Source organism: Anomalospiza imberbis, chromosome 21 (genome assembly GCF_031753505.1).
Source record: "Anomalospiza imberbis isolate Cuckoo-Finch-1a 21T00152 chromosome 21, ASM3175350v1, whole genome shotgun sequence".
Lineage (NCBI taxonomy): Eukaryota > Metazoa > Chordata > Aves > Passeriformes > Viduidae > Anomalospiza > Anomalospiza imberbis.
Window position 1 is genome coordinate 10,306,918 of NC_089701.1, and position 25,441 is coordinate 10,332,358.

At 51.1% G+C, this 25,441-nt stretch overlaps 1 protein-coding gene across 18 annotated transcripts in view; it reads left to right on the forward strand.

Annotated features, from left to right (window-relative positions):
* Window positions 1-19,566: 19,566 nt before the first annotated feature.
* Window positions 19,567-25,441, forward strand: part of ZNF618 (zinc finger protein 618) — a 151,774-nt gene continuing 145,899 nt past the window's right edge. For all 18 annotated transcript variants that reach the window (XM_068211595.1, XM_068211602.1, XM_068211606.1 and 15 more), the window contains exon 1: window positions 19,567-19,945. In XM_068211595.1, the coding sequence (XP_068067696.1) occupies window positions 19,895-19,945 (51 nt within the window). In that variant the 5' untranslated portion in view covers window positions 19,567-19,894. The remainder of the gene's footprint in view (window positions 19,946-25,441) is intronic.

Sequence of the window (25,441 nt, forward strand, 5' to 3'; positions counted from 1 at the left end):
CATCCAGGGCTGATCAGCCCGTGAATCCCTGCCTCAACTGCCATCCTCCTTCCTCTGGGATTCCATCCAGAGGTACTCCCTACCCCAGTTTTAAACCCTGCCTTTGTGGCCATGTGACACAAATGTTCCAGCTGAAGTGACTATTTCAGCCTCCATGAGAACACTCTGTCTTCACAAACTTGTACCTTTTCCCAAAATTCTCCTCTTGGAATGAATCTGCTCTATGGAAAATTGGAGGGAAATCAATTTGGCCACATTTGCATTAGGAGAGAAGAGGAAATTTGTACTATTTTCCTACCTTGGAAAAGCCCCCAAAACCCTACATTAGAGATCCTTTCCAACCTCAGTGCCTCTGGTTCTGTGACTCTTCATCCAATGCAAGGAGCTCCTCAATCCTGACACTCTGCATCCCACCCAACCCACTGCAGAGGAGCAGCACAGGGACAGGGAGGGAGAGGAGGGAGAGCAGACGTGGGCTGAGCCTTGTGACAGCGTTTGGTGGAGACCGAGCTGATCCATCACGAGAAGAGAAGAAAAGAACCTGTTGAGCACACAAACCTTTACAGGCCCAGGTTTGGAACGGGTTCCTTCCAGTTGCATATTCCCACAGCTGTGCCATCAGTGAACTCACCTACTGATCCTGGAAGTGTCCACAGGGTTTAAAGGATTGGAGGCTGTGCCTGGATGCACGTTAAGCATTCTCCCAGCAAACTAGATACAAACACAACAACCCCAAAGGTCAGAGGGAAGAAGCAGAGAGGGATTCAGAGCAGCTTCCAGTGAGGGGCTGTGGTGTGTGGAGGTGGAGAGGGATTCAGAGGAACCCCCAAGGGAACAAAGCTCCAGCTGTCCCCCCTCATGGGTGACACAGGATATAAACTATCACTGGTGTGCCCACACAGCAGAGCTCATCTCCGAGTCTATCACAACAAAGTACAACTTTGCCTCAGCTAAAACCATTTCAATTTGGCTAAAACCAAAGGAAACTTGGTCCCCTGTTTAATGAAAGGATCTGTTCAGAGGCTTTCATCACTCAAAGGGTTTTTGAGCCACGCAATGGTTTACGTGACTGGGTTTCATCAGCTCAACACAGTACAAAACCTTCTGGGTTGGAAAAAAATGGTTCACAAAATGCGATGCTCCAGCAGAAGTAAACACAGACCTGCCAAATTACTGCAGCTTAATGAGTTCCCTCTCGTCAGCTGAGCTGGTCTTGTGTATACCCTCTTTGAAGTCAAATGTACTCATGTAAGCACCCTAAGAGGCTTTAGGAAGGGATCCCTGTTTGGGCAAAGGTTCACAATGGCTGGTGCTGGCATTGTCAAGAATTAGGTGGTTGCTTTGCTAATATTTTCCTCCTGTCCTTGCCTCCAGTTGAGTCTCTGCTTCACAGCCTGGCTCCAAACAACATCCCTGAGCTTTTATCTTCAGGTGACAAACAGAGGCATACAAACTGGATTGGCAGGAACACAAAGAAAGCTTTCATCTCATCAGTGCACGAGGCACTTACAGGAACTTCTCAAGGAAAAAAGAGATTATGCATCAACATTGTGAGCATAAAGACAATCTAAAAGGGATGTTAAGAAACTTCATGTCAGGAAAATATAGAACATCTGCAAACAGATGAGTATTCAGTAATAAGCTACGTCAATGATCTGGGAGGAAAGAGGCTGTTTTCTTGCAGTGACAAGCCCAGAGAACATCCCAAAGGGGATTTGAACAAGCTAAAGTGCTCCTTGTGGTCAGAAAACTCATCTGGCTGAGTGCTGCACTTGGGATTGTTGGGCTGGGCCTGTTTCACCTGCTCCAAGCTCTTTGCTCCTCTCTCTGCCACATCTCACACCTGAGGCAGGTGTGCAGGTCTGACCCAAGGCTGGGACAGAGAACTGTCCTGGAAGATTTCTGGACTTCACACACATACCCACACCCCCAACACTCAGTTTCATGGCAGTTTATGGTATTTTACCTCCAGCTTTGGCAGGGGGTGACAGAAGCAGCAGGACAGTTACAGGCTGTCCTATGGTCTCTTCTGGGTGAGTGACTCTGCAGGAAGACACAGAGTGACTGTGATTATTATAATAATCCAGAAGGACAGGAAAGACTCATCTACTAAAGAACAAGCTGGTTTAGCTGGTTATTAGTCCACTAATTAGTGGATAACTAATGGTAATGCATATTTGTTCCCAGCTGTCAGCAGACACTGCCTGCACTTGGGCACTGAAGCTTCGGAGGTGCTGCATCCACCTGGGAAGTGCTGAGCTGAATCCATGTGCCAGCACAAACACTGCCAGAGCTGCCAGGGTGACAGGGGGTCTGGGTTTCCCTGGCTGGCATCACCTTTCCAGGGCTCTGTGCTCTTGCCTCTGCCAGCTGGATGCAGCCTGGGAGCCAGCTGGATGCAGCACGGTGCCAGCTGGTGGGGCTGCCGCCTTCTCTGGGATGTGGCTCCGACTGAGTTTGCTGCCTTTGGCACGAGCAGTTGGCAAAGACATGGCTCAGACGGTCACTCTGGTCCAGGGTGTCATCCCCTGGGACATCCTCACATGAGCCCCCCCCACTGCCCAAGGCATTTTGCTGATATCTTTCCTAAGCAAGTCCAAAAAGTCCTTCCTGGGGGACTCAGCCAACTAGCTGCTGCTTCTGTCATATAATTTGTGATACACTTGTTCAAACACCTCCCTGCTCCTGCCCTTTGCCTGGATGCCAGCCTGGACAGGCTGTCCTGACCTGCTCCAGCTGCTGTCTCAACTCAGGGCAGCATCAGTGTCCTGAGAAATGAGAACCTGGGCAGGCTGGTGCATTTGGACCTGTGCTGTGTGCAGTGTTCTACTTCTCGAGCTCGGTGCCAGCAGGTTGGCACTGGCACTGCTCCTCTGGGTTTAAGATGAAATCATGAAAGATTGAGGCCTCAGCACAGTCTGGAGCCCGTCCCATCAAATGTCCCTCTGCACTTCCAAGGAAGGCAATGAAGTTCAAGGAATATACTGCTCTTTGAGAGTCCTGTTGGAAGTGACAACCCAGGGCTCAGTCAGGTGCTTCTGCCGGACACAGCCCCAGAGCTCTGCAGGGTGGGCATCCACCACAGCGTCCCAAAATCCCCTCTGAAGTCCAGGTGCTACATTTCAAGCACTGGCTGTTGTCACGAGAGCTCTTGAGCAGTGCATGCCCTGTTTCTGCAGTGACTCTGAGAAATGGCCCTGCCACCTCAGCCCTGTTTGTCCCTTCCACTGTGACACAGAGGGAAATGTGTTAGCTCGCTTTCCCTGCAGTGCATTTGGGAGTGATCCCAGTGCCCCTGCATCCAGCAGGCCTGGCTGATAAATAAGAACAAGTAGCTGGGGAAGTGGCCACATTTTTTGCCTCTTTGACCATTTGAAAGGTGGCTCCCACTGTGCCCGGAGGAGGGGAGTGCTGCAGGAGCAGCGGGAGGGGGCCCCACAAACCAGCTGAGCACAGGCTGCTGCCTGCACTCAGCTCAGCAGAGTGCAACATTTCCACTGAAATGATTTAAACTTCAGTGGGCATGAAGGGTGTGAATTATCTGACTTGCAGCAGATGCCTGGTGCTGTTTTGAGCACCTGGATGTTTGGCAGGGGTTCCTCCCCAGCACCCCAACAGCAGCAAGGCTCCCGTGAGCGGCGGCGTTTGGCACAGCCCCTGCAGGGACACGGGCACAGTGAGCCCTCGAGCTGAGAGTCACCTCCTCAGGCTGTCCCAGCCCTGCTGCTGCTCCACCTGCCCACCACCGCTTGTCAAACCCAGCCATTTCCCCCCAGATCTGATTTTTATCTCAAGGGATGCCTTCCATCAAGCTCAGGTTGCACAAAACCAATCTGCTCCGGGGCCAGGCTGGTTTGTGCCTTCCCAAGGTTCCCCAGGAAGGCAGGAGCTGTCCGTGTGTCCTGCCAGGGGTGGCTGCGTGGCACCAGACACCTGTCCCCATCCAGGTGAGATGGAGCTGGGCTGCAGGGAGAGAGGGAAGGGTGCTTAGCACACAGTGATGGCAAAGCTGCACCTCCCTCCTCACATGGCACCTGTGCTGCTGGCCTGGGGGTGAGCCCTGGGACACATCAAGGCTCCTCTGGGGACCTACAGCAGGCAAAGGAGGAGGAGGAGGATATACAGTACACAGTCCCCAGGAATATGTGTGTGCTGGGTCTGTGAAGGGCTTTACTGACTCCTGCTCACCTGGGGAGCACCTTCTACCTGCAAATATCCCCATGAAGCAAACTGTTTTTCTGCATGGGAACCCAGACAGCTGGAAAACCTTTAATGGACCTGCTGGTCACTACCTCTGGACCACAGGCATCCAGTTTGGGAAAGTAATCTCTTTGCTTCGAGAAATTCCACCCAAGATGGTCAAACACACATAGCACTGGATGCACACAGCTCTTTCCCTGTGTTTATTCTTTGGGGCTCTTCCTGTCTAGCCTGACTGAGACATGTAAATCACAGAATCATTTAGGTTGGAAGGGAGCTTTAAGGCCATCGAGTCCAACTGTCAACCCAGCACTGCCACGGTCACCACTAACCCACGTCCTCAAGTGTCATATCCACACATTTTCTGAACACATCCAGGGATGATGACTCCAGCACTGCCCTGAGCAGCCTGTGCCAATACCTGAGCACCCATTAGTGAAGAAATTTTCCCTGATTTCCAACCTAAGCTTCCCCTGGTGCAACCTGAGGCCATTTTCCCTTGTCCTGTCACTGGCTACTTGGGAGAAGAGCCTGACTTCCCCTGGCTGCCCTCTCCTGTCAGAGAGTTGTGGGGAGTGAAAAAGTTCCCCTTTTCTTCAGGCTGAGCCCCCCCCAGCTCCCTCAGCTGTTTCTCATCAGTCTTAAGTACATGGTCCTTCCTGCCATCAACTGCCTTCGCCAAGTTTTGACTGAATTTCTCCTTAATGACTCCAGCTTTGTCATTTCGGGGATGTTCCGGCAATAAGATATGACAAGGTGTGAATTATAGGACAATAATTCACGCCTGGAGCAGTGTCAGGCACAAGGCTGGGAGCTGAGGGCTGTCCATGCAGTTCAGTGTGAATTATTGCACCATAATTCACGCCGTGAGGACACGCTAAGGGACTAACCAGAGACTATCTACACAAAAAGATGGGTTAAAACTCGTCATTTTATTCAGCTTGCTGGATTAGAGAGGACATTATACTCTTTACAACATTCCTTTTGGTCCATCCCCGTGTTCCCTTTGCTGGAGTCAAATGAAAAAGAAGAGGCCCAGCTGGATGTGAAAGCGATGAGGAGCGTGGGGGCTCCTCGCACTGGGAGCCACCAGCTGCAGGCAGAGCAGTTGGCAGCAACCTGCTCCTCCTCCCCCTTCCGTGCTTTAAATATCCCACACCTGATCCTAAAGCATCCAGGAACTCGGCACAAAGCAGGATCCCTTCCCCTGCGGGGTGCCACACGAGGTGGCACCTGGGGCTGTCCATGGAGCTGTGGGGAGCTCTGTCTGCTGCTGCACCTGAGCACAGCCTCCCCCTCCCACAGGCAGGAACACCCGAGGGACTGAGCAAAGGGGAAAGGAGTTTCAGCAGCACAAGAGAGAGCCCAAAACTGCCCCTGCCTGAGGTTGCTGGGCTGCTTCTGCCTTTTCACTGCCTTTGGTGGCCAGTCAGGTCCAGGGGACAACTCTGGAAAAGGTTTTGCTGAGTGTTTTAAAGGCTGGGGTTGCAGTTTTCATGCCGGCAGTCCACAGAAAGTCACACTTGTGAAATCTTTAATTTTTTTTTTTTTTTTAATCTGAGAAAACAGCCCTCAGTGATAGTCATCTCTTCCTAGAAAGCTGCTAGAGTTCAAAAATAAACCAGATGACTCTCCAGGGCTCTGTGGGAAGTCATCTGCCTCCAGGAGCCCCCCAAACAACTCTGTTTTGCGGTAAACATGATCCAGCCTGCCCCTGTTTTGGGGCTTCAAAGACAGATGCCCTAAAATTGCTTTCCAGGATTTTTTTCTGTTGAACAAGGAGGCAAATCCTCACCCTGCATTAAGTACTTCTCTCCATGCAGGGGTGTCTCCATCCCTTGTGTGCAGTGACAGACCTGAGAGAACCCCGAGGAAGAGGAAGCTCCCTTCATCCCAGAGCTGGCCACCTCAGGGACCAGGGCTGTGGGTGATTCAGGGGTGGCTGCTGACTGCAGTGGACCTAAGGCAAAAGATAATTTAAGGTTATCCAGAGCAAATTCCAAGTCATTATTCGGGCTTCAGTTGCCCAGTCAGTATAGATCTCATTTTGAAATGTCTCCAGGTTAATTGATTGCTGTTTCAGACAGCTATTGATTTTCAAATAATTATTCTAATTATTTGCCATCCAGCTAGCTTTCTCTTCCTCTCCTCAGGCAGTCTGAAAACATTTCCTTGCAGAGTCCCACACAAGAGGCTGATTTTTAGTGTTTCCATTGGAAGATGGGGAACTGAAGCAGCACAAGCTGGAGGAGACCCTGCCTCGTCCTCTGCCCCTGGGAGGGACATGGGACCCTCCACGATGTCCAGCCCCTGCTCCGGGGCTGCCAGGGCACTCTGCAGATTGTCAGCAATGCCAGGGGGTGACAGTTCATGGCAGCTCTGCAGGTTGGTCTCCACCAGCCTTGGAAGGAACCTTCTGGAATCTGGAGAGCCCAAAAGAGCTCAGCTGTTCCTCAGGGTTCCTGTGTCCTTGTCCACACTGGCACAGAAAGCTCCAGATGAATCCCAGCCTTCAGGACTGCAGGAGGCACCAGCTCTGCTCCAGCCCTGCTGCTGACACCGAAGGACTCCCTGTGGAACTGAGCGTTACAGATTTATTCACCATTTCCCTTGCAATGCCATTTAAATGTGCCAAACAGGACCAGGAGTTCTTTCCCAGGATCTGCACAGATAGAAGATGCCATCTGAAAAGACTGAATTCAGTCTGTTTTCAGCCTAAAACTAGCCAAGAGGAAATCAAATAGGACAGAAATATAATGACAATGGTGATTTAAGAGTCAGTCAAATTCAATAAACTTGACTTTTAAAATCAACAGTTTTCATTACACTCCTCAAAATTCTGAATTACTCCAATTGATCAAAAATATTTCAAAATATCTTTATATCTTAAAGTATTGCATATGGGCTGGATGGGATTCCCTGCATTATTCCAGTAGAACACAGTATCTGCTCACCTGGAATTGCACAGGCAGGGGGATGGATAAGCTGGCCAGCCTTAGGAGGGGCTGGAGGATCTTCTTTGTAAAAATAAATTCAGGAGCTCATGAGTGTGTGAAGCAAGTTAGGGAGGGAACTAAAGAGAAGGAATAGCTGGGATATCTCATCTGGCCATAAAGGACAGACACTGAGATGGAGGGCAGCCTGAGCAGGCTGGCAGGTGACACCAAGCTGAGGGTGCAGTGGCACTCCTGAAGGATGGGGCATCAAGGGACCTGGACAAGCTCAAGAGGTTGCCCATGGGAGTGTCATGAGGTCTGATAAGACCAAGGGCAGGTGCTGCGTCTGGGTCAGGGCAACCCCAGACATGGGCACAGCCAGAAGTCCCTGGGAGCAGCTCTGGGAGCAGGACCTGGGGGTTCCTGTTCCTGTGGGGGAAAGCTGGACCTGCCCTGGCTGTGTGCTGGCACCCAGAAGGCCAAACACGGGCTGGGCTGATCCCCCAGATTCTGCCCCTGTCCCTGGTGCTCAGGTGAGACCCCACCTGCAGAGCTGGGTCCCAGTGCAGGACCTGGACTGCTGGAGCTGCTGGAGAGATCCAGAGGAGCTGCTCCAAGGGCTGGAGCCCTCTGCTCTGGAGCCAGGCTGGCAGAGCTGGGGGTGCTCACCTGGAGAGGAGAAGCTCCAGGCAGAGCTCAGAGCCCTTCCAGGGCCTGAAGGGAGCTTGTAAAAACGAGAGGGACTTTTTACATGAGCACATAGAAAAAGGGGTGGCAGTTCTAAACTAAAAGAGGAGAAACTTAGATGTTAGGGGGAAACCTGTCCCTGGGAGGATAGGGAGGCCCTGGCACAGGGTGCCCATAGAAGCTGTGGCTGCCCCTGGATGTGTCCAAGGCCAGGCTGGATGGGGCTTGGAGCACCCTGGTCTGGTGGAAGTTGTTCCTGCCCATGGGATGAGAGGGAAGGGAAGGGAAGGGAAGGGAAGGGAAGGGAAGGGAAGGGAAGGGAAGGGAAGGGAAGGGAAGGGAAGGGAAGGGAAGGGAAGGGAAGGGAAGGGAAGGGAAGGGAAGGGAAGGGAAGGGAAGGGAAGGGAAGGGAAGGGAAGGGAAGGGAAGGGAAGGGAAGGGAAGGGAAGGGAAGGGAAGGGAAGGGAAGGGAGCTTTCAGGTCCCTTCCATCCCATGAACAGAGATGAAGTGGCAATTCTCTCTATTTCTTGCATTTGTGCCACCACACCCTGAGCTGGGGACACTGCCCGTGGGGTGCCCAAAGAAACTCCTTTTCTGCAGGACATTGCTGTGGGAGGTGAATGGTGGAGACCTCCTGCAGACAGTAATAAAACATCAGAGGCATCTCTAAAAATTATCTATGATAATTTTCTAACACAAAAGAGATGGCACCTAACGTGAGGTAATTCTATTTTAGATCTTATTATGATGGATAAAGATGAATTGATCACTGAACTAGAAATCGGTGGTTGCCTGGAGACCGGTGATCATGACCTGATTGCATTAATTATGGGATAATAAAAGACAGTCCCAACCAGTAATATATACTTGGTACTTCTCCCTGGATCTGTGAGGCTGAATAAAGAGGTGAGGGAAACTTGCTGGGAAGAAAAATAAACATATATGTAAATGAGTGAAAAAAAAAAGTTCCCTCTAAGAGTTCCCAACCTGGCTAAAAAGTTCTATTTGTGCCATCATTTTGGAAGAATGGTGTTTGATTTTGAGATGTCTCTAGGTGAAAATGAAAGCAGCAATTAGAAAAAGAAGCAGTGCATAAAGAATAAGGGGGGGGGGGAAGAGAAAAACTAGTAATCAGGATAATTTAACATTTCTGAGTGGTGAGAAATTGATAAGGGAAGCCAAAAGCATTAAAGAAAAATCTGGCTGATGAGTTATAGGTACTAAGAGCTGTTATTATCAACAAGAAAAAGAACCCTAATTGTGGTCCCTGCTTCTACATGAAAAAGATGATAAAAATGATAAAATTAGATGGTAAAATTAATAACAGTGTCACCAAGAGGATCCAAAAATGTCAGAGTGTCATTATCTTGGTCAAGCAGCTCATAAACTCCTCGGGGCATTGGAGGAAGCTTAAATTTAGAGAATCTACAAGAGACTTTTTCCTCCGAGGGCTTCGGGGCACTGCAGCAAATGGTCCATTGCATACTGCAAGGGCTTGCTGAAATCCAGCATTTCCCCCCTTCGGGCACGGGGCTGACCCAGGCCACAGACTGCCCTTGTTCTGAGCCTCTCCTCTGTCACTGCACTTGCAGTGTTTAAAAATAATGTCTTTAAAAATGATGGCCAATTGCCCTCCCTTACTCTGTGTAGATTTTATCTGGGGACAGCTGCTGGCTCACGGCCTGCTGCTGCAGAACACGGGGGGAAAGCCATCAAAACCATGATTATTTTCAATGGAAACCTGAGATTATTTGTATAACCACCATTATGAGAAGAGCTGGACCCCTGGCAGCCTCTGACACATTTATCCTTGCAGGCAGCGATGAAGGCGAGAACAGGATCAGCTCACATGGGTGGAATGCAGGGTTTGTCTCCAAGTAGGATGGTCCCACTCCCAGTGACGCCACAGCTGTGTCACCAGCACCTTTGTGGCCATGTCCAAGTGTCACCTGAGCTTGGGAGAGGTTTTCCACCCTGTGCTCACCCCCAGGATGCTGCAGCCATGAGCAGTGGCCTCGTCCCTGAGCTCCAAGCCCCAGGAGAGGACAGGACAGGTCAGCACCCAGGTGTGACAGTGACAGGGCTCAGAGCCTCTCCAGATGATGGAATGCTGTTCCTACACAGACCTGGCACAACAGCCCCTGGAGCTTGCAAATGCTTGGAATTGTATTGTAAGCCCACAACTGTGTCACTGTCCCACCATGGTGCTGCAAAGTGGGTGAAGGTGGATTCTGCACCCACAGCCAGTCACAAAATCCCCTTGGAGTCAAAACTTTACTTGTCTTACTTATTCATTTGCATTTCCACAGTACCAGGAGGTCCCCCTGGGGACCTTGGCACGAATTAGATGCTCTGGGTCTCAAAGAGCTTCCAGTGTCTCCAGCAAGTGGAAAAGGAGGAAGGGCCCCTCTGCTCCAGTCTGGAGCCTTGCACTGGGGCTCTTGTGATCCAAGTGCAGAACCTGGCACTTTGCCTTGTTGAACCTCCTATAAATGGTCTCATCCCATGCATCCAGCCTGTCCCGATCCCTCACAGCGCTGCAGGGCTGGGAAAGGCCCCATCCCTCAGGTGCCAAAGGGTGCCAAACTCAGCGTCCAGAGAGTGACTGAACGACAGAATCATGGAATGGTTTGGGTGAGGAGGGACCTGAAAGACTTCTTGTTCTACCATCCTTCCATGGCAGGGACACCTCCCACTGTCCCAGGCTGCTCCAAGCCCTGTCCAGCCTGGCCTTGGGCACTGCCAGGGATCCAGGGGCAGCCACAGCTGCTCTGGGCACCCTGTGCCAGGGCCTGCCCACCCTGCCAGGGAACAATTCCTAATTCCCAATATCCCATCCATCCCTGCCCTCTGGCACTGGGAGCCATTCCCTGTGTCCTGTCCCTCATCCCTTGTCCCCAGCCCCTCTCCAGCTGTCCCGGAGTCCCTCCAGGCCCTGGAGGGGCTCTGAGCTCTGCCTGGAGCCGTCTCCTCCTCCGGCGGGCAGCCCGAGCAGGGCGAGCGGCGGGAGCGGCGCCGCAGCCCTGGATTGGAGCTGCAGCCCCTAGAGGGGGCCGGAGCCGCTCGGGGGCTGCGGGCCCGGCCCGGCCGCGGGCAGCGGGGCCGCGGGCAGCGCTCCGCCCCGGGCAGGGCTTGCCTTGCTCTGGAATGCAAAATACAGCTTTCCAGAATGCCAGAAAGGTAATTTAAATGTTAAAACATTTGTGATTGCATAAATTGCACGTATTATTCCAATTGAATTGTAGTGGGATTAATCTGACCTTAATAGAATACTACTAATAATTTATATTATTATCTTTAATAATATTAATTCTACTTAATTTTTTTTCCATTTACTTTGTTCATTTAAGGGCAGCTCCACTGAGCTCTGGAGCATTTAGCTCGTGGTGTGCAGCAGTCACTTATCATTTGCACAAGTGGGGATTCCACCAGGCAATTTTCAGAGAAATAAAGATCATCTTTCAGTGAAAAGAACTTAAAAAAAATTACAGTATTAAATGAGTAGACATTAATGTGTCATATTTAGAATATAAAACAACCCATAATCTGTTCTGAAGTCTCTTCCACCTAAACATATACTTTTTTTTTTTCCTTCTAGAGGGATCTTTTATTCTGCTGTTTAACTTATTAGGGTGCTACCATTCCAACTGTTAAAATAAAATTGTTAAGATCATAATGTCAAGGAAATAAAAACCTTGGCAGTATGATAGTGCCTTGTGAGCAGAGCATCACAGTTTGTTGGGGATGAATTGGAATTGCGCATTTCATTAGAATTTATATCACAAGCCAAGGGATGAAGCATTATTTCATTAAGTATCTTGAAATTTCACCAACCTAATGAAGCTGTCAAAAATCTATTAATAAAGCACTGGAAATATTTATTTGTTTGTTCGTAAGGATGCATTTGCTATTATTTAATGTTGTATTTGCTATTTGTTAATTTATGAGCGAAGGCTCAGCGGCGCAGCGGGAGGAGAGCGCGGGGGCAGCGACAGGGGCTGGCAGCAAGTGACTCCTGGGTGGCCAAGGGACAGCTCTGTCCTGGCTCAGGATGGGGCCACCTGATCTGCTCCATGGCGAGGGAACGGGACACTCTTCACCGGAGCTCAGCACAGCTACACGCCGCCACCTCCGTTTTAAAATGCTTTTGTAAATGTGCCCTTTCCTGCTTTCTCAATTTTACCTCTTTTTAATTCTCAGTTCATCTCTGAGGGGGTGCAAAGCTCAGTGAGAGCTGTGCTCTGCTGATGTTGAGTGAGAGCTGTGTTAGCTGCTGTTTGTAATTACCACTGGCTGAGAAATCCCCAGTTTTACTGAGTGCCATTCCATGAGGATGCACAGTTTCCTGCCAGTTGCACAACTGGATTGGGCACAGCTCAGACGTACCCGAGGTGGGTCAGCAGCTGTGGCAGGATTACAAATGACAGCGTGTTACATTTTGGTCAGGCTCTTTGTCTTGCCTGAGCCCAGGGAAGTTTGCGGGGTGGTTTTGGGGTGATGCTGTCTGCGGTGGGGCGGCTCAAAGGGCTTTCCTGGCGTGTGTCTGGCAGGGACACATTACTCACATGCAGGGAAGCTGGGAGTGCATGGTTTGTGAGTGCAAATAAAATTAATCACACCACTCAGTCATGTATTATTTAGTATATTCTGTTTGTGATGGTGACAAACAGCCAGGAAATCTTTCTCGTCTTCAGCCTCCCGCCCCATGGCCCACATGGGATGAACTAAAGGGGTTATAATGAATTTAAAAGACAAGTTTATGCTTGTTAGTCAACCCATGGCTTGTGGGCCAACTCTCTCATGTGTGTGGCTGCTTCCTGTTGCTCCAGAACAGCCACAATCCTCCCAAGCTCCCTGCTCTGTGAGGCTTCACCCCAGCAGAGCAATGTGAGAGCCCCAGTGGGACCATGAGGGCTGGAAGGGAGACAATCCCTTATGGGAAATGGAAGGAAAACCCTGCAAACGAGCCTTGCTTAATAAACTTTCAGTTATGAAGTGTAATCTCGTAAGAGACCATTGTCAAATAAATTCTGCCAGTGAAATTTATACGTAAGATTTCTGTGAGTATTAATTACACAGGAAGGTTGCAGGGTCTGCATTACTCTGCTAATAGATCTTCAGGAAAAAAAAAAAAAAGACAGGTCTGCCACAATGTATTAGATTTGTTAAAGAACCAATTTTTAATTAGTTTGAACTGATAAGTTAATTAATGAATTTGCAAATACATACCCAGGACATGTATTCCACACTCCACACTGGATGCTGGGCTTTTGCAGGGAATGCTCTTTAACGAAGGGATTGTGTGTCTGCCTGAAGTGCAGGATTCAGCAGAGCCGTACTATGGATCCCTAAATAGTGATTTCCATAATTACACAATTAAAGCAGAAAGACTCAGTTTAAGGCATGTAAATATTCTTAATTCTGCTCTGCCATGCCACTGTAAAGAAGAGACAGATGAATCTGATTATGGGTCCAGAAAGCTACAATTCCTTTCTAATACTGAGCTGACAGTTGCCTGTTAAGGCAGAGCCGAGTCAGGATTTCCTCAGCAAACTGCCTGCACTTCTCCTAAGTACAACTTTAACTTCCCATTTCTTTCCTTTATACTGCTTAGCATGGGGATGACTGCAAATCACTTTAATCTAATTTACCCCAAAATAGTGATGATACATCTCTCAGCATAAACTACTTCTTAACATAACATCTCTCTAGGAGTATCAAAACCACATATGATTTTTCAATTAAAGCAGAAACTCAACCTTTTCTGTCTGAGGAATGCTTTGTTATCTTTTTCTAAGCTTACAGCACCTGATGTGTGGATAAAAAAATCCGTCTTCTGGGGATTTTCAGCTAAATCTATTATTTAAATCCCATTTATTAAGATTCTTTGCTTCCGTGTCGGAATTTTCTTGGACACCTTTTTCCTGGCAAACACAATTGTGGGCATGATGCACAGACTGAGCTGTACCCAAGCACAGAACCCTGCCTCACATGCCAGCCTGGAACATCCCCGTGGGCTCCCAGCTGGGAGAGCACTCAGGGGCTTCTTCCTCCCAGTGTTCTCCCTCAGTCCAGTGTGTATTTCTGAGAAACATGAAAGCAGCGCTGCACAAGCTCTGCCAGCAGCTCCAGCATCCCAATGTTGCCTTCAGTGTGGCCCCTGGGAGGGCAGGGGAGCTCTGAACATCCTCCTGCCATAGAGGCAGGTGGCCAAACAATTGCAGCTGCTACCCCACCTGCTGGACCCACAAGTGGGGATCTTCTGCCTTGCACCTCCAGGTAGAATCCCAGAATGGTTTGGCATGGAAAGGACCTGAAAGCTCATCCAGTGCCACCCCTGCCATGGACGGGGACACCTTCCAGTGTCCCAGGCTGCTCCCAGCCTTGGACACTTCCAAGGGGCAAGATCCAGGGGCAGCCACAGCTGCTCTGGGCACCCTGTGCCAGGGCCTGCCCACCCTGCCAGGGAACAATTCCTAATTCCCAATATCCCATCCATCCCTGCCCTCTGGCAGTGGGAGCCATTCCCTGTGTCCTGTCCCTCCATCCCTTGTCCCCAGTCCCTCTCCAGCTCTCCTGGAGCCCCTTCAGGCCCTGGAAGATGCTCTAAGGTAGGCAGGGTAGATTCCAACACTGGGAGGTGGCCATTTCATTATTTGTTGGAGGTAGAAGGAAGCTCTTTGTTGTAGCAATAAATCTCTCCCTGTCAGCAGAAATGTGTTGTATGGTCATTAAAGAGTTGGGAACAGGTGTCCCATGGTTTGGGATTTTATTGCTTTGTAGTTTGCTCTGGAGAGTGTCATGTTTATACAATCCTAATGCTTTTAAAACCAATGGTTTCTTGTTTTATATAGGTAAAAATACATGCTCACATGCTTGTAAATGCTCCCACACCCTGGCATTTGCTTCTGAAATTCAGCTGCATCCTGAGCCCAGCACAGCTCCAGCCTCTTCACCAAGCACCCAGAGCAGGAGGAGCAAAGCCCCACCTGCATCCCCACTCACACCATCAGCTCCACAGTCAGAGGCATGGGGTCTCCCTGGACTGTCCCCAGGACATGGCTTTATTGGCATCACCCAAACAGAGCCCATCCCAACGACTCAGCCACTGCGATTTCCGACAAGGCTTTGATGCAGTTGAAGGACTCGTTAATCCTTGTGCAGGGAAAAGCTTTGTACCCAAATCTGAATGGTTTTGGAGCTCCTGTTGTCCACAGTTGGTTCTCAGTGCATTCAGTCCACTGCAGAGATCCCCAGTCTGTGCTGCAGCTCACACTGGTGCAGATCCTTTTGAGTGCTCAGGGTGCACACGGTCCTGGCAAAGGGGGGGACGAAAGTGACCACAGCTGGAAAAGAAAGGAGCAGCTCAGTGCTGACAAGAACAAATACAATCCAACACTTCCTTTCTGTATAACCGTTGGCAAACACTTCTGATGAGCTTTAATGCCTCAGAGCGAAGCAAACAGACGGCGACGGGGTCAGGAAGAGTGAAGTGGGGATTTATTTTTTTCTGCCGGTCTCACAAATATCTTTGCAGATAGTGGTGATTATAAATAGTCCTTTGGCCATTTCCTGACTGTGGCTTGCCGGCTCTTCCTTATTTATAGCAGTGATGAGGAGTGTTCAGCGTTTTGCCCCAGCATGGGGCTCAACCTCAGCATTTCAGGCACAGATTCCAAACTTCAGAGTGGGCACTGGAACAGAGGGAACCCCACATCCCTCAGGGATAACCTTTGGCCCAGATGACTGAATGCTGTGATGGGATGAAGGGGATCGCGAGCTCTAGATTTTCTTAGGAAGACTGCTACCAATAATTTCCTCCTCCAGACTATTGAGCACATATCCCACAAAGAGGCTCCTCGCTGGAATCAGCACAAGTGCCTTATGCAAAATCCTCATCACCTCACTGGGCTTCCTCTTCACTGTGTTGTATCTTCGTCCTCAGGTGAGCTTTCATGGAATCACAGAATCTCCTGAGCTGGAGGGGATCAAGGATCATCAATCCAACTCCTGTCCTTGCCCAGACACCCCAACAACCCCACCCTGGGCATCCCTGGCAGTGCTGGCCAAATGCTCCTGGAGCTCTGGCAGCCTCGGGGCCGTGCCCATTCCCTGGGGAGCCCGGGCAGTGCCAGCACCCTCTGGGAGAAGAACCTTTCCTGATATCCAACCTAAATGTCCCCACTTTTCCAAAATGGAGCTAGCTGTGAACTGTAATGCCCTTCCAGGGGCTAAATGACATCTTCAACAGCCTGTCCCTGCTACCACCATCCCTGGCCTCACAGCTCAAGCAGAAGTCCAGGCTGCAGCAAGCAAACCCCAGGACACTCCATTGCCTCGGGATGGATGCTGTGCAGGCTTTGACACTCACACAGAGTATCAACTGTTAGTGCTGCCTGCCTTACAAACAACCTATGGGGAATACAGGAGAATACAGCACAGCAAAAGATTCTCAAGTCTGCAGAACCAGCCCTTGCATGTAAGTGCATTGTCACAATCTTTAATCCTATTATCACTTAAGATTACTGCAGCCAGGACACCCTTACCAGCTCATGGGAGGTGGGTGTCCTACCAGGAACTTGCTCCTGGCTCCTACCAGGATGGCATTCCCAGTCTGAGATGACTACAGAGCTTCCCTGGGAAGGTGAAAGCATTGCTGCTGCTTCATCTCGAGGGTAGGAAAGGAGGGAGAGGTCACTGAGTTACCTCTGGCAAGCCCAGTGCTGTGCAGATGCTGATGTCCCAGGAGGAATTCAACATTTTCAGGCTGGGAATCCCACAGAGGTGTGAGCACCACTGTCCTCTCTGCCTGCAGGCACCAGAAACTGGAGTAAGAAAAGTGATTGACCTTTATTGGAAAGCGTGTTCTGAAATGTGGTGTGGAGGGCTCCTGGCTGCAATGGGCCTGTCAGTAGCTGTTACACAGGGAAGGTCTGAGGGCACTTCTAAATAAGGATGTGGGTTTTCAGGCTTTGGTCACTGATCATGAGAAAGTTTTGAGAGCCAAAGCCAAAATCTGATACCAATCAGGACAGAAGAGCCCACTGGATGCTACCAGAGTGGCAAGACTGACACGGCTAAAATGTCTGTCCCAAATAGGGACAAACATCTGTCCCAAATAGGTCACCTCATCAGAAGGGACTTCAGCCTGGGTGACCTGATGGGTATCTCACTCTGCCAGGAACAAAACATGGTTGGAATTTCCCAGACCTAATCCATAGAAATTTCCTAATCAAGGATGTCTTGACTTGTAGGATTTCTGCATTAGACCTCACCCCATGGGAGGAGAAGGAGCTGTCCCTCAGGCAGGAGGGGTCACCAGTGATGGTGTTTGTTGTGTGCAAACAGCACGAAATTGGCAGCAGGAACACAGGCGGATTCTAAGGGCTGGTTTCACAAAGCCAGGACCAACCAGCAGCCAAATCCCGCTGGAGGGAGGCTTTGAACTCTGAGATCTGACCCAGAACTGGGAACTCTCCCCTGTGGACCCCCAACCCCTCCACCCAGAGCGACTGTGTTTGCTGGGTAGACAAAGCAGACTGCAAAGCCATTGCAAAGACACGCATGACAGAGAAGATCTGCTTGGGGTCTCTGTGAGTTTCACAGTTACCACTCCTTTTCTGTATCTATTCTGTCTCCATGACCAGAAGAAATAGGAGGTTTGGGCTGAGGAAGCTTGGGGAGCTCAAACATTGTCCTTCCAGAAGGAAGAGCGTCCCCAAAAGAAGGTGAAGGTATGATTTATCCACACAGTTCGTGGACATGCGAGGCAGGAGGCTTTTCCCATGTTACAAATAGATCAAATGGAAGAGAAACAGGGTCAGGCTCAAAGCGAGAAGGTGATGAATGGTTGGCCAAGTCAGCATGAGCTGTGATGAGTTCTCCAGTGCTGAAGATGCTTCAAAGCACCCAGGGATGGCTTGAAATGTGCCCTCAGCCACCAGGGACACAGCGGGGCAGGCATCTTTTACCTCCAGGCTTTGGCTTTTGGAGGCCAGCGAGCAGTTTCCAAAGACAAAGGGATGTTGAGGGTATCTCCAAGCTTCTCCTCATCCTGCAAACTCTGTGTCAAAATGGTATTTTCCCCCAAACCCTCCCCAAACATTTGTTAAACACCAAATTTTGCTTTAGTCTGCTCCACAGGGGATTCCTCCTGGCTGTGCTTCATGCCAGCACTGGGGATGAAACCTCGTGAGTGGTTTCTGCTTCTTGACTTCCCACATCCCTTCTAAGCTCATTCGGAAAACATCTTCCCTTGCCCAACGTCTCCACCAATTCCCTTGCCCCTTTGTTTTTATTTAGCTCTGTAATTACATTATCTGACCGTACAGCGATTTGGAATGAAATCTGCATAAAAGATATTAAGAAAAATAAATCTGTGTTTTGCAATATCTTTGAAGTTATCTTTAGGCTGGGCAACAAGAGCAAAATCAGCATTTGGCTTTGTACAAATCCTTGGTTTTGTGGAGCTCTTGGGAAAGACGGTTTCATGGGCTGGGGCAGGAAAATTCACAAGTTCAGATTATTTTATTAATACTATTAATAACTATTTTTAGTTCCTTGCTTCACAAGGAAGAAAACATCAGGTATGTATGAAATGTAATTATGTTTATAGTTAATGCTGTGTGTTTTCCAGGGGAAGAAAAGCACTAATTTTTTCCCCTTTCTTTTTGGAGGAAATGAACAAAGTTTACTGATGAAATTAACAAAGGTTGCTGAGCAGTGATGAGCGTTGTGAGCATGTGGTGAGGAAAAGCTCTTGGTGGAGGGAACAGGGTGTTGGGATGAGTTTTGTGTGAGGGCAGAGAAAGGCTTTGTGTTTTGTGTTGTGGCAAAACAACTCAAACATGGGGGACCAAGAGCTGGGAGCTTCGAGGCTAAAAGGGCAGGGGGTGATTTCAGCCCTGGGTGTGATGTGGGGGGAAGAAAGAGCTGGGGAAGAGGAGGTAGGGGTGATGCTGCCCAAGCCATTTGGACAGTCATGGAATCACAGACTTTCCTGAGATGGAAGAAACCAACAAGGATCATAGAGTCCAGCTCCTGTCCCTGCCCTGACCCCCAGCAACCCCACCCTGGGCGTCCCTGGCGGAGCTGTCCCAACGCTCCTGGAGCTCTGGCAGCCTCGGGGCCGTGCCCATTCCCTGGGGAGCCTGGGCAGTGCCAGCACCCTCTGGGGTTAGAACCTTTCCTGCTCTCCAGCCTGACCTGCCCTGGCCCAGCTCCAGCCGTTCCCTCGTGTCCCTTGTGGCAGGCCATCTGTCCCCTCTCAACCCGTGTCCCCTCGGACGCCGCTTAGTCCCGAGACCCTTCCCCACGTGCTCAGTGGGGTGTTTGAGGTGTTCGAGGCCTGGGGAAGCCGTGAGGGACCCGGGCACTGCCCGCAGCTCCCGCCCGCCGGGTTCTCGTCCCCTGCCCGGGCCGGGGGCCGCCGCGCCGCCCGGGGGACTCTCCCCGCGCCGGGCCGGGGTCCGCAGCCCGCAGCCCGCCACTCACCCACACACACCCACACACACCCACACACCGCGGGACACCTCCCGGGGGGCGCCGCGGCGCGGAGCGGCCCCACGGCGCCGAGCGGCCCCGCGCCCGCCGGGCGGCGGCCGGGCCGGGCCGGGCCGGGCCGGGCCGGGCTGGGCTGCGCGGTGCCCGGCGCGGGGGCGGAGGGCAGCGCGGGGCCGGCCGGGCGGGCGGCGGGGCTCCCGCGCCGGGCCAGACTCAGCCCCTTTCTCCCGGCGCCGCCGGCTGCGAGCGCGCTGCGGCTGGAGCTGCCCCCAGAGCGGCTCGTGATGGCGGCGGCGCGGGCTCGGCAGCGGGAGGCGCCCGCCCAGCCCTGCGCGCCGCGCCGCTAGCGGCAGCGCCCGTGCCCGCGGCGGCCGCCCCGGCCCATGCCCCGGGGGGAAGGGGGGCTGCAGCAGCCAGGCGAGCCGCCCACCCGCGCAGCGGGGGCATCGCCCCCACTCGCCGCTCCTGGGAGGGCGGAAAGGAGGCAGCGGCGGCGGCGGCTTTGTGCGCGGCGGGCGGATCGCAGGCCGCGGCGGCGCGGGGCTCGCCTGCTCCCGCCCCAGCCCCATGAACCAGCCGGACGGCTCCGCTCCGGCGGCGGCGGCGGCGGCAGCGCAGGTACGCGGCGGCCGGGCGGCGTGTCCCCGGGGGGAGGCGGAGGGAGCGGGGAGGAAGGGAACGGAAGGGAAGGGAAGGAGGGAGGGCGGCAGCCGCAGCCGCCCCGTCGCGGAGCCCCGGCGGCGCTTTGGCGCAGTGCGCGGGGGCAGCGCCGGCAGCGGCTCCTCGGACCCCGCGGTGCCGGAGCCCGCGGCCGCTCGGACCGGGCGGAAAACAAAGCGGAGCTCAGCAGCCATGTCGGGGACGAGCCGCCCCTCGGCCCGGCCCGGCCCCGCACCCCGGCCCGGCCCGGCCCGGCCCCGCCGCGCTCCGTGCCCCGCTCCCCTTCTCAGGCCTTTTTCTTTCCCTTCTTTCTTTTTTTTTATTTCTTTTTTTTTTTTTTTTTTTTTTTTTTTTTTTTTTTCCTCCTTCTCTTAATTTTTCTCCGGAACGTTTTTTTTATTTTTTTTTCTCCCCCATTTTTTTTCCATTAAAACGACGCCACCTAGAGGAGACTATTTCGTAAAAAAAAAAAAAAAAAAAAAAAAAAAATTAAAATTGGAAAAAAAAAAAAGGAAATATTCTGCTATTTCTGATTTTTTTCCCAGAAAGTTGGGGCCGGATCCCCCATGTTGGGGTTCCTCCGGCAGCTTCCGCAGCGCCCCGCAAATTTCGTGTGTATTCCTTTGGAGCCAAAGCCCAGCTCATGGAAATGAAAATTAAACAGGAATTTGAATGAATTCAGGTTTTTCTCCCCTCCACCCCCATTTTCTGGAGAAAAACGGAGCCTGGGAGCAGCAGAGTGCTGGGAAAGGAAAGTGAGTCAAGTTTTTGGAGGGCCCCCCGGGTGAGCTGCAGGGAGGGATTAGTTTGGGAAAGTGGGAGAATTGCTGTTCCGGAGCAATTAGGAATTGGGCTTCATTGTAATTTTGAACTTGTGCAGCAAGCTCTGCCAAAACTCAGGGTTTATTTTTTTTTTTTCCTTTTTTGCTGCAGTGCTTAAAGTTATTTTGTTTGAAATGAGTAGTTTTGCAGGAAAATGAAGAACCCAGAAAATTTGCTGTGGACACACCCAAATTTTTTTTTTTTTTTTTTTTTTTTTTTTTTTTTTTGTGATTTTGGATTTCATGCAAAACTGCTGTTAAACAATGAGATTCTAAACACAGTCCAAGAAAACACGAGGACAAGCAAAATTAAGAGTCGAATGTCAGTTTTATTTTAGAATTTCTTGGCTTTTTGGATGGTTTCTCCTGGCATAATTAAAACAGTTTCCAGCATTTAATTTTCTACTTCTTTTGTAGAGAAGAAAATTTCCATACTATGGTTTTTAGTTTTTTATTTTTCCCTTCTTTTTTTAAACACACTGTAATAACTCCATGTCCTATGGCTCACATAAATCTAATATTTACACAGGTTTATTATAAGGTCCGCCATGATATTATGAATATGCATAATTAACAATATTGTGAAAAAATAATTGCAGATTTTGTGATTTTCATTTTTTTTCAAACTGAAGTGCCTTTAAAGGGCTCAGCCATGATATTTTTCACAATTTCAAAATCCTTTTTCTCCTTGACTGTTAAAGCCTTGTTGGAGTTTGAATTGAAATTTTTTTTTTTCATTATTATTTTTGGTGGGGTTTTTCTTAATTGTTTTGTTTGTTTGTTTGTTTTAAATAGTCCTCTCCCTATTATTTTGCTGTTATAGAGTGCCTGTGAGTTCTGGACTGTGCACACACTGGTTTATTATTATAGGGTTGCCCTTGAATACTGGGGTCTTGGTATTGATCTTTTTAAAAATAAATAACAAAAGAGCACTGAAACATGCATTGTTTCAAGAAAAAAGCAATCTAGGAGAGCTACATGGCCTTTCCACCCAAAAGTGGGGGAGGGAGAGGAAGAGAAAGATTAGGTCAACATTGAGTTTTACCAACCTTGACACAGTATCCTCTCTAAAATGGGGACAAAATAGCAAGATGGCTGGCTCCACAGCTGCAGCAGTTTAGATTTTTTTTTTTTCTTTTTGGAAAAAAAGCATTTTTAAATTTTAAACTCCAAAGTGAGTTTCTGGAGCTGCTGGGCACCTACCAGCAAATGCTGAAATCTGGGTGCTCTACAAAATAAAATTCAATTTTGAGCCAGAATGAATTTTTAATTTTGAATCTCAATCCCCTGAAAAGTTTTTTTTTTTTTATTATTTTTTTGTTTTGATTTTCTGTTCCCTGTAATTTGATATTTGCTGGAAATCAGAAAGGAGTGACTGGTGAATTCAGGGTTTGGGGGCTGTTTTCACTTTTCTCCCCTTTATTTGTTTCATGTTCTGAGATTTTCGGGGGGGGGGGGGGGAATGGAAAAATTTGCAAAGCAGGATAACTCCTGGGTGGGGGAAGAAATACTCTGAAATGTCAAGTCCATATTTTTATTTTTGCATTTATTTGGCCCCAACCCCCCCGAAGGGGACCCACCCTCTTCCTGAATCCCTTTTTTAGCAAATAATGGAGCGGGAGGCCGGTGCCAGCCCGGCAGTGGTGCAGCTAGAGCCGGGTGGCACATCTGGGTAAAAATTACACACAATGCTCCAAATTGGATGAAACAATCCCGGAGAATATTTTATTCATGGTTTCATCCAGGAAGCTGTAGCCTGGTGGCTTTTCCATATTCTTACCCTCCAAGAATTCCCTTCCTTGAGCTGCACCCCAGAACTTTTACTACGATATGGTTGTACCCCGAGAAACTGTTGAGCTGTAATTTTTTTGTTGTTGTTTTTAAGATTTCATACATTTCTTTCTCGTGTGAATCAGACCTTAGGATGCTGCTTTTCCTTTGCCCTGCCACACACCCGGAGATGTGGGGAGCATCCCGGTGCATTTGGGATTTGGCGGGGGATGCACTGATGGGTGCTGCATTTTAATTAGAGCTAATGACCAAGCCTCAGTTCTGGGGTCACAGTGCCAGCTGTGGCAATGATGCCTTTCGAGTTTCTCCTGAAGCAGAGGGGTTGAAGCTGGGGAGGCCTGGACTGGAGGTGTTTCCAGCTGTGCTGGGTGCTGCTGGGGGTGCTGTGCGTGTCCTCCCTGCACGGGTTGCTGTGGGAACTGCAACCTTTCCTATCTTTAACTCCCTGGGGAGCTGCAGCTTTCCAGCACCAGCTCCCGCTGCTGGGGCTCTAATGGGTCTGAATCTCACCTTTCTGCCTGTCCTTCCAGCACAAACCTGCTCCTGCCTGGAAAAGATTTCATAATTTTTCATTGCAGTCAGCCTTCAGGGGATTTTTTTTTTATCTTTTTTTTTTTATTTTTTCTTCTGGAAAGTTGATCAATATTTTATCCTTTTCAAAATTGCTGTTGGCAGCATGGAAGGGGAAGGGGAGGGAGGGAGCTCAGCTGAGTGATACCAACAGATTTCTTGTGACATAACTGAAATGTATTTTTTAAAAAAGAAAAATTTCCAGGACCTCATTTTCAGTGACATATTTTCATCCCAGAATGAAAACAGACATAATATTATTAAAGTAGTAGATAATATTTATACAAATGCCATATAAAACCTTTGGAGGTTATTGCATGACTCCAGGATAATTTAAATGTATATCACTGCCATAATGCAACGCTGGGAATAGTTCAGTTCATGGGTGCAGTCACGTGGCCCCGGTGATGCACAGTCAAGTTTGCAATTATGCAAGCACAGGAGTGAAATTAGAGTGGAATTAGTGTTCTAAAAATTAGATTAATTTTATTTTAATTTTATTTTACAGGGGAGAGGGTTGAAACCTGCTCTAAGGGTCATGCTGATACAGAGTCAGGATTTGTGCCCACTGTGCCAGGGTAGGCTCAGGCTGGAGAGCAGGAAAGGTTCTTCCCCCAGAGGGTGCTGGCACTGCCCAGGCTCCCCAGGGAATGGGCACGGCCCCGAGGCTGCCAGAGCTCCAGGAGCGTTGGGCCAGCGCTGCCAGGGATGCCCAGGTGGGGTTGGTGGGGGTGTGGGCAGGGCCAGGGGCTGGGCTGGATGATCCTGGTGGGTTTCTTCCAGCTCTGTGGATCAATAATTCTTTGGATGCCGTGGCTGTTCAAGGATTTTAACCTTCCCACCACGGCATGGCAGGACTTGGTACAAGGTCCTGGATGCTGCTCCTGGATGTGGTCCCCACAGCACAGCCCCCACGGCACATCCCCCCGGCACAGCCCCTCGGCACAGCCCCTCGGCACAGCCCCATGGCACAGCCTCACGGCACAGGTCCCATGGCATAGCCCCTTGGCACAGCCCCCACGGCACAGCCCCATGGCACAGCCCCATGGCACAGGTCCCATGGCACAGCCCCCACGGCACAGCTCGATGGCACAGCTCGATGGCACAGCCCCCATGGCACAGCCCCATGGCACAGCCCCATGGCACATCCCCACGGCACATCCCCACGGCACAGCCCCACGGCACAGCCCCTCGGCACAGCCCCTCGGCACAGCCCCTCGGCACAGCCCCTCGGCACAGCCCCCACGGCACAGCCCCATGGCACAGCTCTCACGGCACAGCCCCATGGCACAGCCCCACGGCACAGCCCCCACGGCACAGCCCCTCGGCACAGCCCCATGGCACAGCCCCACGGCACAGCCCCACGGCACAGCCCCCACGGCACAGCCCCCACGGCACAGCCCCCACGGCACAGCCCCTCGGCACAGCCCCATGGCACAGCCCCACGGCACAGCCCCACGGCACAGCCCCACGGCACAGCCCCATGGCACAGCCCCATGGCACAGCCCCCACGGCACAGCCCCCACGGCACAGCCCCCACGGCACAGGTCCCATGGCACAGCCCCTTGGCACAGCCCCATGGCACAGCCCCATGGCACAGCTCCCACGGCACAGCTCCCACGGCACAGCCCCACGGCACAGCCCCATGGCACATCCCCATGGCACAGCCTCACGGCACAGGTCCCATGGCACAGCCCCTTGGCACAGCCCCATGGCACAGCCCCATGGCACAGCTCCCACGGCACAGCCCCATGGCACAGCTCCCACGGCACAGCCCCACGGCACAGCCCCCACGGCACAGGCCCACGGCACAGCCCCATGGCACAGCTCCCACGGCACAGCCACCACGGCACAGCCCCTCGGCACAGGCCCACGGCACAGCCCCATGGCACAGCTCCCATGGCACAGGTCCTGCGGGGCCACGCTGGCTCCGGGTGCGTGGCACTGTCGGGTCCCTGGCTCTGCCCATGGAACCACTGGTGGCCTCTACTAGAGCATCCTCAGCTTGAGCATGGCTCAGATTTCAGGAGTGGCACGGCCGAAGGTGCCAGCCAGCCCAGGGTGCTGTGGGATAAGGGTGTGCAGGAAGTGTGGCACATCCCAAGGGTTTGCTACATCCCCCATTCCCTGCAGCTGCTACTCTGGGCTCTGTGCTTGCTCCAGTCCAGGCTTGGATCCCTGCAGGTGGTTATTTGTGTGCTGGGAGATGTAAAACAGACAAGGGTGGTCCTGCAGTTGTGGGGAGCCCCCCCCAAAATGTGAGTTTTGTCAG